Raw genomic sequence first — 16,830 nt, forward strand, 5'->3', positions numbered from 1 at the left:
TCCCACTTTAAACTGCAAAGGGATGACTGAATTCAGATTTTATTTCTCCATGTAATTAAATTCAACCTTTTAAAAAAAATAAGCACACAGGACTGTTAAACTGTGATTTAATACACACTTAGTAAAACTTGTTGTTTTCAGCATCAAAAACCACAGAATAGAATTCACCTTCAGATTAAGTTTGAGATTATCATAAATTATATTACCGAAACCGATTACTGTTCTTGAAACTATACCATTAAGATTGTAAAGATAATAAAAACAAGCAAAAACATCTAATGATCAAGTTTCCTTTAGGAAGACAAGATTACAGAATAAATGTGATAAATTATTATTATTACTAAGATTTATTCTACATATCTTGATATTATCAGCTATTTTTTACAGACACATTTTTAATTTAAAAATATTTTATAACTTTGAGAGAATATAGCTTCCATGTTCCTTTTTAAATTTTGAGATCTATGTTTATTATGTAAATGTATTTACTGGTTTATTTTAAGTAAACCAATCTGGAGCATCTCTTTTACATACCTCTTTTTAACCTGTTTATAAGCAAACAAATTTAATGCCTAGATGCTTCTTTGTGAATTGATTGACATATCACCCAGTAACCTTTGGAAATGGGCTGCCTTTTATTTTAGGCTTTTATTTTAATTACTTACAGAAAGTGACTCTGCTCCTTGAATATGGCAATTAATTAATGCACTCATTCTTTTTTTATATTAAACACTCAAAATGTTGATTTACTTACACTGGGAGCAGACAAAATAAACTTAATACCAAAAAGAGTAAAAAGGAGTCACTTTATAATGATTAAAGTTTCAATTTATGAGCGATTCTTAATAAATTTAAATATCTGTGGGCCGAAGAACATGATCTCAAAACAAAGAAAATATTTACAGATCTATAAGGTGAAATAGAGAAATCCGCAATTTCAGAAGGAGATTTTAATATGCCACTATATTGGTAATTGATACAAGTAGATTTTTAAAAATTAGTAAGATTATATAAGGTTGAAAGAACATGATTTATGAACAACCGAATTTTTAGAAAAGTATAATTTACCAAACCTGAATAGTCTTATGACATTAAAAAATGTGAATGAGTAGTTTTTTAAATGAGTAAAAAATTATCTGTAAAGAAAATTTTAAAGCCCAAGAGGGTCTACCAGAAAATCCTGCTAAACTTCCAGTAACAGATAATTCTTACACAAACTCATCCAAAACACAGACAAAAAGGAAACACTCCTTAACTCATTTTATGCATAGTCGATATCAAAACCCAACAAAGACAGTAGGAAAAAACAAATTAGAAGCCATTCTCATTCATGAACAGGTATATATTCAATAAATATCCCAACTTCATTATGAAACCATATAGGAAAAGGGGTTCTGGGAATCACAGTAAAAGGAATTATTCTCCAAATCAGGATAATGGTTACCCTGGGGGAAGAGATAAGGTTGTGATCATGTAAGAGAATCTTAAAGTGCGGGTAAGGGAAAATGGGAGATTGGGAGAATATAATTATACTATGTATTTCTGTATATTATATGTATTTCACAACAAAATGAACAAAACATTTTAAAGTAATCTTTAGAATAGGAAATTCATGGAAGTTACACATTCTATTAACATCTGGAGTTGGTATTAGAGAGCTGATAGGCTAAGGATATTAACGCTTTTCTTATAAATTCTTATACTGACTTGTTTTGTTGCACATATGTCCTTTTTATAATGAAAAAATATCTAATGGATCAGAGTTTTCTATGACTGTAGATAAGTGTTTCAAAGTATATATTCATTATTTTTAATCTATCATGGAAGTAACTATAAATTTGAGAATATTCTTTTCTAGGAACATAGGCCAAAATATCATGCATTCTAAAATCAATTTTATATTTCTCATGATTCAGTATGGCTGCTATCTAACTCACACCAGATATACAGTTTCTAAAATGTCAAGCTTATTAAATAGAGAGCTGTTCGGAGAATAAATAATACACTAGTATTATTACCTTTTAGCCGGTGACTTAGAATCTGTTCCAAAATAGCTGCAAAATTGTTAAATTCAGGAGAAGAATCATCAATTGTCTCAAAGCAAGACCGATCAATCAGAGTCTTTACAGAAAACCTATGAAAAAAAAGAAGATTATTACTGTTTTTAAGCAGAGTTGATTCATCCACCTAAGCAAGAAAAATGAGAGGAAAGCAATTTAGGGAAATATTACAGAACTACTTTATATGATTATATATTTTGAAAACTCCCTTTATTCAGATTCACTCTGTAAATAGGAACTTTTACAGAAATATCAGGCTTTTCACTTATATATTTACTCTCCATTGACTACACTAAGACTTAGGAATAGCACACTGTCCTCAAAGCCATTAAAATCAGAATTTTAAAAAATGACCTAAACTAACTCAAATCCTATGATAGGATGCAGAGAAGGCAGTCCTGAGAGAGAAGTTCAAAGCAATACAGGTCTACCTAAAAAAGATAGAAAAATCTCAAATAAACAGCCTAACCCTACATCTAAAAGAATTACAGGAAGAACAACAAATAAAGGCCAGAGTGAGTAGAAGGAAGGAAATAATCATGTTCAGAGCAGAATTAAATGACATAGAGATTTTAAAAATACAAAGAATCAATGAATCCCGAGGCTGGTTCATTGAAAAGATAAATAAAATCGACAAACTTCTAACCAGACTTATTGAGAGAGAGAGAGAGAGAGAGAGAGAGAGAGAGAGAACATAAGAGACAGAGAGAGAACACAAATAAAATCAGATGCGAGAGAGAACAACCAACGCCACAGAAATGCAAAGGATTTTAAGAAGTGACTATGAACTACTATATGTCAAGATTCTGGACAACCTAGGCTAAATGGACCAATTTCTAGAAGCATACAATCTCCCAAAACTGAAGAAGCAGAAAGCCTGAACAGACCAATAACAACTAGTGAAATTGAAGCAGTAATAAAAAAACTCCTCACACACAAAAGCCCTGAACTGGAAGCCTTAACAGGCAAATTTTACCAAACAAAAAAGAACACACACCCATCCTTCTCAAAATATTCCAAAATATTCAAGAAGAGGGAAGACTCCCAAAGTCTTTTTATGAGGCCAGTATTACCCTAATTCCAAAACCAGGTAAAAACACAACAAAGAAAGTAAATTACAGGCCAATATCTCTGATGAACATAGATGCTAAAATCCTCAACAAAATATTGGCAATCTGGATCCAGAAATACATTAAAAAGATCATACACCATGATCAAGTGGGATTTATCCAAGGGATGCAAGGACGGTATAACAGTCACAAGTAAATAAATGTAACACACCACATAAATATAATTAAAGACAAAAATCACATGATCATATCACTATGCTGAAAAAGCATTTGACAAAATCCAGCAACCATTTATGATGAAAACACTCAGAAAAGTGGGAATAGAGGAAACATATCTCAACATAATATGTCCACATATGAGAAACCTGCTGCCAACATAATACTCAATGGGCAAAAACTAAAAGCATATCCCTTAGGATCAGGAACAAGATAAGGGTGCCCACTTAAACCACTCTTAGTCAACATAGTATTGAAAGTTCTAGCCACATGGATTAGACAAGAAATAAAAGACATCCAAGTTGGAAAGGAAGAAGTAAAACTGTCATTATTCACAGATGACATGATAGTGTACATAAAAAACTTTGTAGTATCCATCAAAAAACTACTTGACCTATTAAGTGACTTTGGCAAAGTAATGGGACAGAAAGTCAACATTCAAAAGTTGATGGCATTTTTGTACACCAGCAATTAACTATCAGAATGAGAAACTAAGAAAAAATCCCATTTACTACAGCAACAAGAAAAATAAAGTACTTAGAAATAAATTTAACCAAGGACGTACTTCCAGCCAAGATGGAGGCACAGATAGACATGCTGTGTCTTCCTCCACAACTAAGAAAGAATACAAATACCTCAAAACTAGAAACAACCAAAAGTTCCAGAAAATCAAACTGCATGGAAGTCCAGCAAACAAAGATATAAAGAAGAAATACTCATCCAGACAGGTAGGAGGGGCGAAGCCAGGGTGGAAAGGACGTCGTGTGGTGGTGGCAGCAGCAGGCTGGCAGAAAGTGCAGTCACATATTTTAAAAAGTCAGGAGGGACACCTGGGGAGCATTCCCAAGTCCTCACCAGACCTCGCAGCTCACGGTCCCAGCACCAGAGAAAATCAAGCCTCATTGCTTCTGACTGTGCAGACCAGTGGGGGTTGAAGTGGAGGCAGAGACTGCTGGTCTCTCAGCAGAGTCTGCTTGTTTAAAAGGCCCCCACAATCCTAGAACATCCACAGACCCACCTACCCTGGGAACAACGGGCAGGGCAGCAGCTAGAGAGGCACCAGCCCGGTGCTGAAGTGGGAGAGGTGCCTGGAAAAGGGGCAAGTGCTGGGCAGGTGGCATTGTTCCCTCTTGGACGTCTCCCCTACATACAGTGCCACAACATGGTGAAACAGGTCGTCCTGTACTGACGAATCCGTAAGACTCCACCCCTTACAATATAACAGGAGCGACAGCTCTACCTGGGACATGGAGGCAAACAAACACAGGAACCTGTCAGAACGAGGAGACAGAAAAGTATGGCCCGAAAGGGGGAACACATCAAGGTTCCAGTGGGAGAACTAAGCGATGAAGAGATAGCCAACCTAACAGATGAGGAGATAGATAACCTAACAGATACAGAATTCAAAACACTGGTGATTAAGATGCTCACAGGCTTGACAGATAAGCTTGAGTATTGCAAACACATAAGAGAAGAAGTGAAGGCTATGCTAAGTGAAAACGAAGGAAAATCCACACAAAACCAATGGCAAAGGGAAGGAAACCGGGATTCAATTCAATGATTTGGAACATAAGGAAGAAAGAAAAAAAAATCAACCAGTGCAGAAAAAGGAAGCAAGAATTGAAAAAAATGAGGAAAACTTCCCAAATTTTGCGAAGGAGATGGACATACAGGTCTGGGAAGCACGGAGGGTCCTGGGAGAGCTGGACCCAGAGGGGACCACACCAGGATGCATCATGATTGAGATGCTAAAGGTGAAAGATAAAGAGAGAGGCAGAGAATTGCCTACAGGGCGGTGCCTATAGGACTATCAGCTGATTTTTCAGAGGACACTTTGCAGGCAGGAAGGGACTGGCAAAAAGTATTTAATGTGATGAAAGGCAACCTGCAACCAGGATTACTCTATCCAGCAAGGCTATCATTTGGAATGGAAGGGCAGATGAAGTGCTTCCCAGACTAGGTGAAGCTAAAGGAGTTCATCATCACCAAGCCATTATTATATGAAATGTCGAAGGAACTTACTTAAGAAAAAGAAGATCAAAACTATGACTACTAAAATGACAACAAACTCACAACTATCAACAACTGCATCTAAAAAATAAAAACAAAACTCAACTAAGCACACCAGAACAGGAACAGAATCATAGGTATGGGGATCATTTGGAGGGTTATGAGCTGGGAGGGGGGAGGGGGAGAAATGGGGAAATGGGGCAGGGATTAAGAAGCATAATTCGTTGGTACAAAATAGACACGGGGAAGTTAAGAATAATATAGGAAAGGATGAAGCCAAAGAACTTATATGCCCAACCCATGGACATGAACTAAGGGGAGTGGGATTGCTGGAGGGAAGGAGGATACTGGGCAGAGGGGAGCAAAGGGGAAAAAAATTGGAACTCTGCAACAACATAATCAATAAAATATACTTTTTAAAAAAGATTAAAAAAATAACGGAACAAGGACGTAAAAGATCTGTACTCAGAAAATGAAAGAACAATGAAGAAAGAAATTGAGAAAGATACAAATAAATGGAAGCATATACTATGTTCATGGATTGGAAAAATTAATATCATTAAAATATCTATACTACCCAAAGCACTCTATAGATTCAACACAATTCCTACTAAAATACCAATGGCGTATTTCACAGATCTAGAACAAATACTTCAAAAATTTATATGGAACCAAAAAAGACCCTGAATAGTCTCAGCAACATCGAGGAAGAACAAAATTGGAGGGATCACAATACCTGATATTAAACTATACCACAACGCCACTGAAATAAAGACAGTATGGTACTGGCATAAGAACAGACACATAGGTGTTGGTCCCAGCACTTGAGCTGAGGAAGAGGTGTGTGTGGTGCTGGCCAACTGGTTATTGGCGCTGTGGACGAGGAAGAGGAGCATGCGGATGAGGACTGTCCTGAATTGGTCCCCATTGAAACGAAGGAAAGAGAGGAGGAGGAAAAGTCTGGCCCCGGCGCTAAGATCCCAGTCACAATTATCACCGGGTATTTAGGTGCTGGGAAGAAAACACTTCTGAACTATATTTTGACAGAGCAACATAGTAAAACAGTAGCAGTTATTTTAAATGAATTTGGGGAAGGAAGTGCAGTAGAGAAATCCTTAGCTGTGAGCCAAGGTGGAGAGCTCTACGAAGAATGGCTGGAACTTAGAAACGGTTGCCTCTGCTGTTCAGTAAAGGACAATGGCCTCAGAGCTATTGAGAATTTGATGCAGAAGAAGGGGAAATTTGATTACATATTGTTAGAGACCACGGGGTAGCAGATCCTGGTGCTGTAGCTTCTGTTTTGGATTGATGCTGAATTAGGGAGTGATATTTATCTTGATGGTATCATAACTCTCGTGGATTCAAAATATGGACTAAAGCATTTAACAGAAGAAAAACCTAATGGCCTTATCAATGCAGCTTCTAGGCAAGTTGCTTTGGCAGATATTATCACCATCAATAAAACAGACTTGATTTCAGAAGAGGATTTAAACAAACTAAGAACATCTATTAGATCAATAAATGGCCTGGGGAAATTTTTAGAAGCACAAAGATCAAGAGTTGATCTCTCTAATGTGTTAGACCTTCATGCCTTTGACAGTCTCTCTGGAATAAGTTTGCAGAAGAAACTTCAACATTTGCCAACAATACAACCTCACCTTGATCAGAGTATTATTACAGTCACATTTGAAGTACCAGGAAATGCAAAGGAAGAAAATCTAAACACATTTATTCAGAATCTTCTGTGGGAGAAGAATGTGAGGAACAAGGATGGTGACTGCATGGAGGTCATACGACTAAAGGGGCTGGTGTTCATCAAAGACAAACCACAACAAATGATTGTCCAAGGTGTCTATGAGCTGTATGATCTGGAGGAGACTCCAGTGAGCTGGAATGATGACACTGAGAGAACAAATAGATTGATTCTTATTGGCAGAAATTTAGATAAGGATATCCTTAAGCAACTATTTATAGCTACTGTGACAGAAACAGAAAAGCAGAGGACAACATATTTTAAAGAAGATCAAGTTTGTCCGTAATATTAGAAGCACTTCTTATCAAAAGGATTGGATGATAATATTAGGACTACGTTTCCTCTTGGGTGTATTTCAAGCATCTGGTCTTTGAATTACAGTGTATGTTAAAATTATGTTTATTTTATAGAATACATAAGATACAGTAAATCAGTATTGTAAAACATTTGCTATTTATACAATAAAATATAATATCCTGTTTTTTTAATAGATATTTCACAAAAATGTCTTTCAGAATTGGCTTTGAAGTTTACATATGATGAGCTTCTCACTCATGGAATTTACTGTATTTAAAATAATGATGGTAATATTTACTTCAACATTGTCATTTTCCACTTCAGCTTCTTGTATAGATATTATTAACAAAAAAAAAAAATTGAAAGCAAATAACGTTACCATTTTTATCAAATGAAATGAAGGTTTGTTGTGGCTAGAGACTTATAAGTGGAAGAAATCTTAATAAAATAAATTAATTGGAAGCATCTCTTGTTTTTAGTCAATTCTAAGCCTTACTGATAGTGTAATGAAATGTTAGCATTCACTTTGCTATTTATTTAGACGATTCTAATTGTAGAACTTTTAATTTTAAGTAGATTTTACTACTGGTATTAAATTTATCTTGATTATTTTTGAACTTTTAAAATTTTTATTATAAGCTAAAAAGTGACAAGGTACAAGACCTTCAAATATAACTGCAGATAATTTGATAATTTAACAATTTTTACTTTTCTCCTGTTCCTCTAAGAGCAGGTCAGTATTAAAAATATTCAGATTGTAGGAGAATAATGTTAGATGGAATTTAAAGAAGACTTTTCCCAAACTAATAGTTGTTAAATATCAGAGAAAACTACCTAAATGGTATTTTGAATGTTTTTTTAAGAATTTTAAATAAAGAATTACACCTGTATCTTGAATGGTTCCAGTGTTTGGAGGCATGTCAATGATTAAATTATATATGTCACTTTCCCTGTATTCTGTATTTTTTATATATAACTTCTCTATATTCATCCATTTGCCTCCTAAATCCATTCTCTTAATATGTGGTTGAAAAAACACCCGTATTTTGTGGCAGTATACTGTGCAGCAGAAAGTCACTGATATTTGAGTCAGAGCTGGTCTTTAATCCCAGCTCAGCTACTTCTTGGCAGTGTAATCTTGGGCAAAGTATTTTCTCTGAGATTAGTTTCCTTATTTATAAAGTGGACAGGGATAATACCAGCCATTCAAGGTTCTTGTGAGGATTAAATAGGTTTGTAATGCACCCAATCCAGCTCCTGGCACACAACAGAGCCTAGGTAGATGTGTCTTCTTCCTAACAGTTTAAATTTGTTTATGTAGTCACAATAATACTTCATAATGTTCTTTGACAAGTAATTCACCTGGATTCATATCTTCTAGACTAGAAAGGGCTTATAATCAATTGTCCTGTTGTGGGAAAAATACTTGAAGTACTATTAATCTATACTTGTAAAAATCTATAAAACTTGTAATACTTGTTTTTTTCCTTTAAAATATGTTAATCTTTAAATATTTTTCATTATGTATTGCATAAATTCATTTGTGTTATAAAAATGTACACATTACAGATGAAATCAGTCTCTCCTTCCCTTTCTCCTTTGGCCACTGTCACTTCTTAGGGGCGAGCAGTATTGTCAGTTGAATGTCTGTTCTTTCAGATGTCTCTTCACCCATACACACATTATGGATTATGTTGTTTCCCAAAGTGAATTATTTTCCAATGATTAAGTTTCCTTCTTCAGGAAACTTACAAATTTGCCATAAATATCCTCAAGGAAAGGTTTTATTTTTATAATGTCAATGTTTTAAATAAAACGTACATTGTAAAAAAAGAAAGAAAAAAAAAAGAACAGACACATAGATCAATGGAACAGAATAGAGAGCCCAGAAATAAACCCATGTCTCTATAGAAAATTAATATTTGACAAAGACGGCATGAGCATACAATGGAGTAAAAACAGTCTTTCAAATAAGGGCTGTTAGGAAAACTGGGCTGGTACATGCAAAAAAATGAAACTAGACCACCAACTTACACCATACACCATAATAAACTCAAAATGGATAAAGGACTTAAATATAAGTCGTGATACTATAGAAGTCCTAGTGGAAAACATATGCAGTAAAACTTCAGACATCCCACAGAGCAATATTTTGCCAATATATCCTCCAGGGCAAAGGAAATAAAGAAAAAGATGAACAAATGGGACTACATCAAATTTAAAAGTCTCTGCACAGCTAAAGAAACCATCACTAAAATGAAAAGGGAACCGACTGTTTGGGAGAACATATTTGCCAATGATACACTGGATAAGGGTTAAATCTCCAAAATATATAAAGAACTCATACAACTCAAATAAAAAATGGGCAAAGGACCTGAACAGATACTTCTCCAAGAAGGATATACAGAAGGCCCATAAACATATGGGAAAATGCTCAACATCACTATCCATCAGAGAGATGCAAATTAAAACCACAATGAGATATCACTTCACACCTGTCAGAATGGCCATCATTAATAAATCAACAAGTGCTGGCAAGGATGTGGAGAAAAGGGAACCCTAGTGCACTGTTGGTGGGAATGCAGGCTGGTGCATCTACTGTGGAAAATATTATGGAATTTCCTCAAAGAATTACAAATGGAACTGCCTTATGATCCTGCAGTTCCACTGCTGGGTATATACCCTAAGAATCCTGAAATACCAATTCAACAGAACTTATGCACCTCTATGTTCATAGCAGCACTATATACAATAGATAAGTATTGAAAACAGCCCAGGTGTGCATCGGTAGATGAATGGATTAAAAACGATGGTACATTTACACAATGGAATACTATGCAGCAGAAAGAAAGAAGGAATCCCTATTTTTGTGACAGCATGGATGAACAGGAGACTATTAGGCTAAGTGAAATAAGCCAGTCAGTGAAAGACAAATACCATATGACCTCACTTGTAACTGGAATCTAATGAACAAAATAAACTAACAAGAAAAATGGAACCAGAGACACTGAAATATGGAACAGACTGATAGATGTACTGGGCAGGACAATGGTGGAAAGAAGGGGAAAGGACTAGTCAGAAAGCATGTATGAATGACTCATGGACATGGACAACGAAGAGGGGATTGAATGAGAGAGGAGTGGAGTGGGGAGGGGAGGGAAAAAAATGGGATAACTGTAATAGAATAAACAATAAAAAATGCAAGAAAATAAAAAATAAAATTAAAAAAATTCCAGACTTGATTAAGTAAAAAACAAGAATTACTAATCATAATCACTCACAGGAACAAGCTACCATTTATACCTAATTGTAATACAGTCCAATAACAATTATGCAATATCAATAAATGTGTCAGATTTTAAAAATGACCTAAATAATTAACTCCAAAATATTCAAAAACCATACTACTACTTGTAAGAAATTTGAGTGTCAGACCAAAATACTTTGAAGAATTTTGGAGCACAAAATTTAATAAAATTGGATGTGAGTATTCATGAAGTGTAGATCCAAAGTTTTATGAGCTATAAAAAGGAAAACTTAAAAAGCTGTAAAGTGTGTTACATTTTTCCTTCTCATCAGAATGTCCTTTGTCTCTATTTTTGATTGCTAAAAATCAACACATTTTCCAAGACTCAACAGAAATGCCATCTCTTCAATGAAGAATTATCCTCCTACATATTCCTAGCTCAAACTAGTATTTTGATTGTATCTGCCATCAGAGACAATCACAATTTATCTTACTGCTGCTATGCGTGTTATCTTTATCTTATTAAAATATAAATTCTTTGAGGGCAAATAAACATCTTCTGCATGTTAATATCTCCCTCAGCACATAAGATTAATGCCTTGAACATTGTACTCAGTTGGTACTTTCTTATTTATTCAAAAGCCCTATTTTGAAAGAAAGCGAAAGAAACATTTACATGCCAACACAAAAAAAGTTTATGGTTTTTAACATATATACACTTGTGCAACCACCATCAAAATCAAGATACAGAACAGTTTTGTTGTCCCATGCTATCTCTTCATAGTCATACCCTATAATGAGTGACAGATTAGTGGCTAAGTCAAAACAATAGGGGAGAACAAAGAGAAAAGAGTAACTATAAAATTTGTTATATAATTATGAACTATGAGGTAGATAAAGTAATACAAACTGTTTCTTAGGTTTTAGGTTTATGGATAATAATATTTAATCAGGACATAAAATAGAGGAGGCAAGTATAAAGGGAAATATTAAAGAGATTTCTTTACATTCATATCTATTAAAAATTATATATATTAGAAATTAAACAGAAAAAAATTTAATTCAGGAAGCTCCCAATGTGCACAGAAAGGCAGGACTGTAAAAATGACTGCAAGACGAAACCATGCAGAGTGATCTTAATAATTAGTGAAAAGAATTATAATTGTTTTGTGACATTGACAAATTTTTGTCAAAACCTTAGTAATGCTCACTGCCAGTTACAATGTAAAAAATAGCCAAACAATTACTTAATACACTGTAATTTAAAACATTAGAAACATTGAGAAAGTTTCTCCTTTGTAAAAAAATTTATCAAGTTGAACATTATGCTGTACACCTGAAACTAATACAAAATAAAAAATAAAAAAGTAGTTTGAACAGTGCTTGCCTTCTCATTATATAACTTAAATTGTGGAATGAGCATATTTTCTATACCTTGGCAAATTGTCCTATTCCCTTCTAAGGTTAAATCAGTTTCCAATAGTTTATCCATTGCACTTTCAAGGTTGTGAAAATCTCTAAGAGGTCTTATAATGTGAAGTGGTTTGCCAACATTCCTTCACCCGGGACATCTTCATCTTCTCATCACAATCACTTTACTCATTTATATCAATATGTTTGCCTTCACTAAGTTCCTCTGGCTGTACATCTAGTCTCTTGAACAGAAGCAATGTCAACATTCCCACAACCAACTATTTCATCCATAACTCTGTCTGGTTCAAATTTTACTTCTAGCATTATCGCTTTCCATTTCTTTGCCATATTTTCATGTCTGTCAGTCAATTCACCCTTGATAATTCATCTCCATAAATCAACATGTGGGTTTACCACCAGAAGACAAGAAGGCCACACACTTATAGGCCTTGATGTCTATGCATGAACTAATAACAAGTGCATAGTGACCAATCCTAGACAGACTTTGAAGAAGTGATGTGATGGGTCACTGATCATGACCTGTATTTGTTATTTACATAGTGATCCACAAGACTGAAGAGCTAGCAGAAAAAAATTATTTTGTGCAATTACTCACAGTTAACATGCAATAGTACTGTAATTGGAACCATGTTGTTGTGAGGCTGGTATTATTTAATTGTGGTAACTGAAATTAGTGCATACTAGAACTGTGCAAAGTGAGAACTGACTTATTACAAAAAAATAAACCCATTACATATTAGCATAATGTATTTTAATAAAAACTATATTTTTCAAAACAAAAAATTGACAATAGCACTGTTTTACATCTTTATAAATATATTTAATGTTGTGTTTAATAGAAGATAACTAGATTCTCATATCTGCTTCTGCATTCATTCTATTCTAATATTATATACCATGTGGTCTCTGGAAAACTCCAATGTACACTTAGTAAAGAATGGAATCAAAAAAGCAAACAATGTCTTAGAACTGCTTTAAAAAAATTTTTGACCTTTCGGACCTCTGATAAAGTCTGGGTCCAAGAGTACACTTTGAAAACCACTACCCTAAAACATTCTTTATATATAATGAAATCACTTTCATTTTATACCAACAGAATTAAAGTAATTATATATCCTTAAGAAAATGAATAAAACAGTTACTCACACAATTTTCAGTCTTCTTTGGTTCTGGTAAATAACCTTGACTGAGAAAGGCTGAGATAGTACCATATAGTTAAACATTAATCTCTCTACAACAGCAACTGGAGTTCAATGAAGGAAGCAATTACATAAAAGAAAAAAAAAAATAAGAACATCTAGAAAGTAACACTTAATAAGTAAACTTTTAATAAGAATAAATAAGTATAATGTTCTTAGTAAGAGGATAAATTGGGAAGTGATCCTAAAATAAATAAACAAAGCCACACAATTTTCATTTCCACCTCCACCTTATTAGGTAGAATGGAAGAGGTAACCTACTGCTTTAGAAAATTATAGCATCTATAATATTAACACACAGTGGTGAAATAAACTGAAAATTATATTTTAAAAGATAAAAAAATTACAAAGTATTTATCACTTTAAAAGTGCTAGGTAAGATTTCAACCACCTGTAATAGCCTGATAAATTTGTCACCACTGTCCTTCAGGAATAATACAAAATTACCTAACAAATAATCTACTTCCTAAAAGTCAGTCAGAAAAAGAAGCCATATAGTGTAACACATATACTTTTGCAGCATCCAGATCCATATAAATATTAATCAGTAGTCAATAAAATAGGAGTCTTATCATGTTATCAGTAGTTTATATTCCTAGAGAAGACAATATCTGCATGACAAAAACTTACAATTTTGAGTCTCAGAGCACTGTTACCCTTAACTCAACCTCTCCCTAAAAACTAAAACAAAAGCCAAGTCCAAGTATCACAAATCATATCATTACACACAATTTCTGTTATTTTCAAAAATAAAGATTTTTTTAAATATATATTTTCAGAGAGAGGGGAAGGGAGGGAGAAAGAAAGGAAGAGAAAGATAAATGTGCAAGAGACATGGATTGGTTGCCTCTCGCACACCCCCAAATGGGGACCTGGCCCACAACCCAGGCATGTGCCCTGACCGGGAATCGAACTGGTAACCCTTCAGTTTTCAGGACGATGCCTAACCCAATGAGCCACACAAGTCCGGGTCAAGAATAAAGATATTTAAAGGATGAATAAGTAGTTTAACTAATTTATAATATATAAAAAAATGAAGAAAAAGAATATTTCCCAGCTTTGTTTCATCACTTATACCCTTCTCTTCTCCTGCCAAAACAAACCTAAATTTCAGAAGGCTAATTAGATCTTTAAGTCCATGTTTTACTTCTACCTAGGCAAGTCTTCCCACTCATCACTTCCTTAGCCAGAATAATGAGAATATTTTCCCCCATAGCACAGTAACTAGCTAATATGTGCTATAAAAACCAAATCTGTAAAACAAATTTTAATATGTCTAAAAAATATCACACAGATGCCAAGCTATTTCCTGATAATGATGATGCTAATATTAGTCATCTATTTCTTGAAAAGGACTGGTTTTCAAGTAATAAAATGACAATTTGAAAAATGTCTAAAAATACCAACTCAAGTATGAGTAATAGCTTTTACATAAGAACTAGAAAAATTAAAAACTTACATTAAAAGGTCAGAATTAAGTGCAGTTTTTGTTATTTTTAAATATTTTTAATTTTTCAATTACAGTTGATATATAATATTATATTAGCTTCAGGTGCACTACCCAGTAATTAGAGATTTATATACCTTATGAAATGATCACCCCGATAAATCTAGTACCCAACTGACATCATGCATAGTTATTACAATATTATTGACTATATTCTCTATGCTTACTTTAGATCCCCATGACCGTTCTGTAACAACCAATTTGTACTTCTTAGTCCCTTTGCCTTTTTCACCCATTTCCCCAAACCCACTCTCATCTGGCAACCGTCAAAATATTCTCTGTATTTATGAGCTGGTTTGTAGTTGGCCTGTTCATGGTTTTTTAGATACCACATAGAGGTGAAATCATAGGACATTTGTCTTTCTCTGTCTGACATATATCATTCAGCACAATACTCTCTAGGTCCATCCATGTTGCAGATGGCAATAATTCACCCTCTTTTATGGCTGAGTCATATTTCATTGTATTTATGCACAACTTCTTTATCCATTCATCTATTAATATACACTTAGAGTGCTTCCATATCTTGGCTACTGTAAATAATGGGGCAATAAACATATGGATGCAAATGTCTTTTCAATTTAGTGTCTTGGATTTCTTTGGATAAATACCCAGACATGAAATTGCTGGGTCCTTCTTTGTCTCCTGTTAGAGCCTTTGTTTTAAAGTCTATTTTGTTTGGTATAAGTATTGCTTCCCCAGCTTTTGTTCTGTTCTTTCATTTGTTTGTTCCCATTTTCATGAAATATCTTTTTGCATTCCTTTACTTTCAGTCTCTCAATCTGAAGCAAGTCTCTTGGAAACTGCATATGTAAGGGTCTTGTTTTGTTATCCATTCAGCCACCTTTGCCTTTTGCATGGATCATTTAACCCACCTGCATTTAAAGTAATTGTTGACACATGCTTTTTTTTTTTTTTTTTTTTTTTTTTTTTTATAGTTCTAGCAGTAGTTTTTTTTTTTTTTTTTAAAGTATATTTTATTGATTATGTTGTTACAGTAGTTCCAATTTTTTCCCCTTTACTCCCCTCCACCCAGTATCTCCCTCCCCCAGCATCCCCCCCCAAGTCCGTACCCATGGTTCGTAAAAAATAACTATCCCTCCCTCTCAGATATTAAGACCCTTTGTAATCTTGTAAAGGACAATGGGCGAAGGTCTCAAGCTCCTCTAGCTGCTTCAAGCTGGACATGGTCGTCGTCCTACCTACCCTTGGGTCCAGAAATCCCTAATAATAGTGGGGGTGTGGAGGGGAGGGTGGCCTTCCCACATGGGGAAGGATTGTGCAGACTCCAGGTCAGTTGGCTGTCTCCGGACAACGGCGTGCTTGGTTTAGCAGGTTGGCATCCTTGTTGTGTTCTGGGGGGAACAGATTTGGCAAAAAGGGTTAAAAAGCATCATTCAATCCATAACTACTAGGTGACAAAAGGCAGGGATTAATTTTTCAATGTTCCACATTAGGAGAAAAAAAAAAGGGGGGGGGGCTTCTTTGGAGGAAGGTGTGCTAGGCACATCTCGCCTGTCCAAAACCCTTTTGCCCATTATATTTAGTTTGGGCTGAGGGAAATAGTTTATGTTTCCCCCTTCTCAGACCTCTGGGCCCTTTCTGTCCAAGCCATTAGGATAGAAAAGAGAATTCAGTTTTAAAGTGAAGCCCACAGACCACCCTATTCTTCATCAACCCAGCCATTTAGTTCAGCCAAACCGTTGAGTCTCAGGAGGCAGCGCTGCAGAGAGGATTAAGTGAGCCTTTTGCGTACAGACAATCACTGAGGTAATGCGGTCATAGGCTTATGCCCTTTGAAAACAGAAAACACATGTTAATTTATGTAACATAGCCAACAAACAAGTCTCTAAATCTGTAAGACTGTCTTATTGGGAAGACATCCAGTTGCAAGGCACTTGACATTCTACTTGCCTGCAACTTGAATCTCTTTGGTGATATCACAGATATGGTTTAATTTTCAAGTGAAACCATTTTTTAAGTGAGAAGAAACTTTTAAGACGGTTAGCTGCCCTACTTTACAGTCTGCCACTGATC

At 34.8% G+C, this 16,830-nt stretch overlaps 1 protein-coding gene and 1 pseudogene across 2 annotated transcripts in view; one reads left to right on the plus strand and one right to left on the minus strand.

Annotated features, from left to right (window-relative positions):
• The window catches only part of RUNDC3B (RUN domain containing 3B), a 132,949-nt gene that overhangs the window by 101,236 nt on the left and 14,883 nt on the right, over nucleotides 1-16,830 (minus strand). For both annotated transcript variants that reach the window (XM_090286713.1, XM_090286711.1), the window contains exon 2: nucleotides 2,019-2,134. In XM_090286713.1, the coding sequence (XP_090142839.1) occupies nucleotides 2,019-2,134 (116 nt within the window). The remainder of the gene's footprint in view (nucleotides 1-2,018; nucleotides 2,135-16,830) is intronic.
• On the plus strand, nucleotides 3,297-7,891 carry LOC150001615 (zinc-regulated GTPase metalloprotein activator 1C pseudogene; annotated as a pseudogene).

The sequence above is a fragment of the Furipterus horrens genome, unplaced genomic scaffold, assembly GCF_987537825.1.
Source record: "Furipterus horrens unplaced genomic scaffold, mFurHor1.1.pri manual_scaffold_9, whole genome shotgun sequence".
Lineage (NCBI taxonomy): Eukaryota > Metazoa > Chordata > Mammalia > Chiroptera > Furipteridae > Furipterus > Furipterus horrens.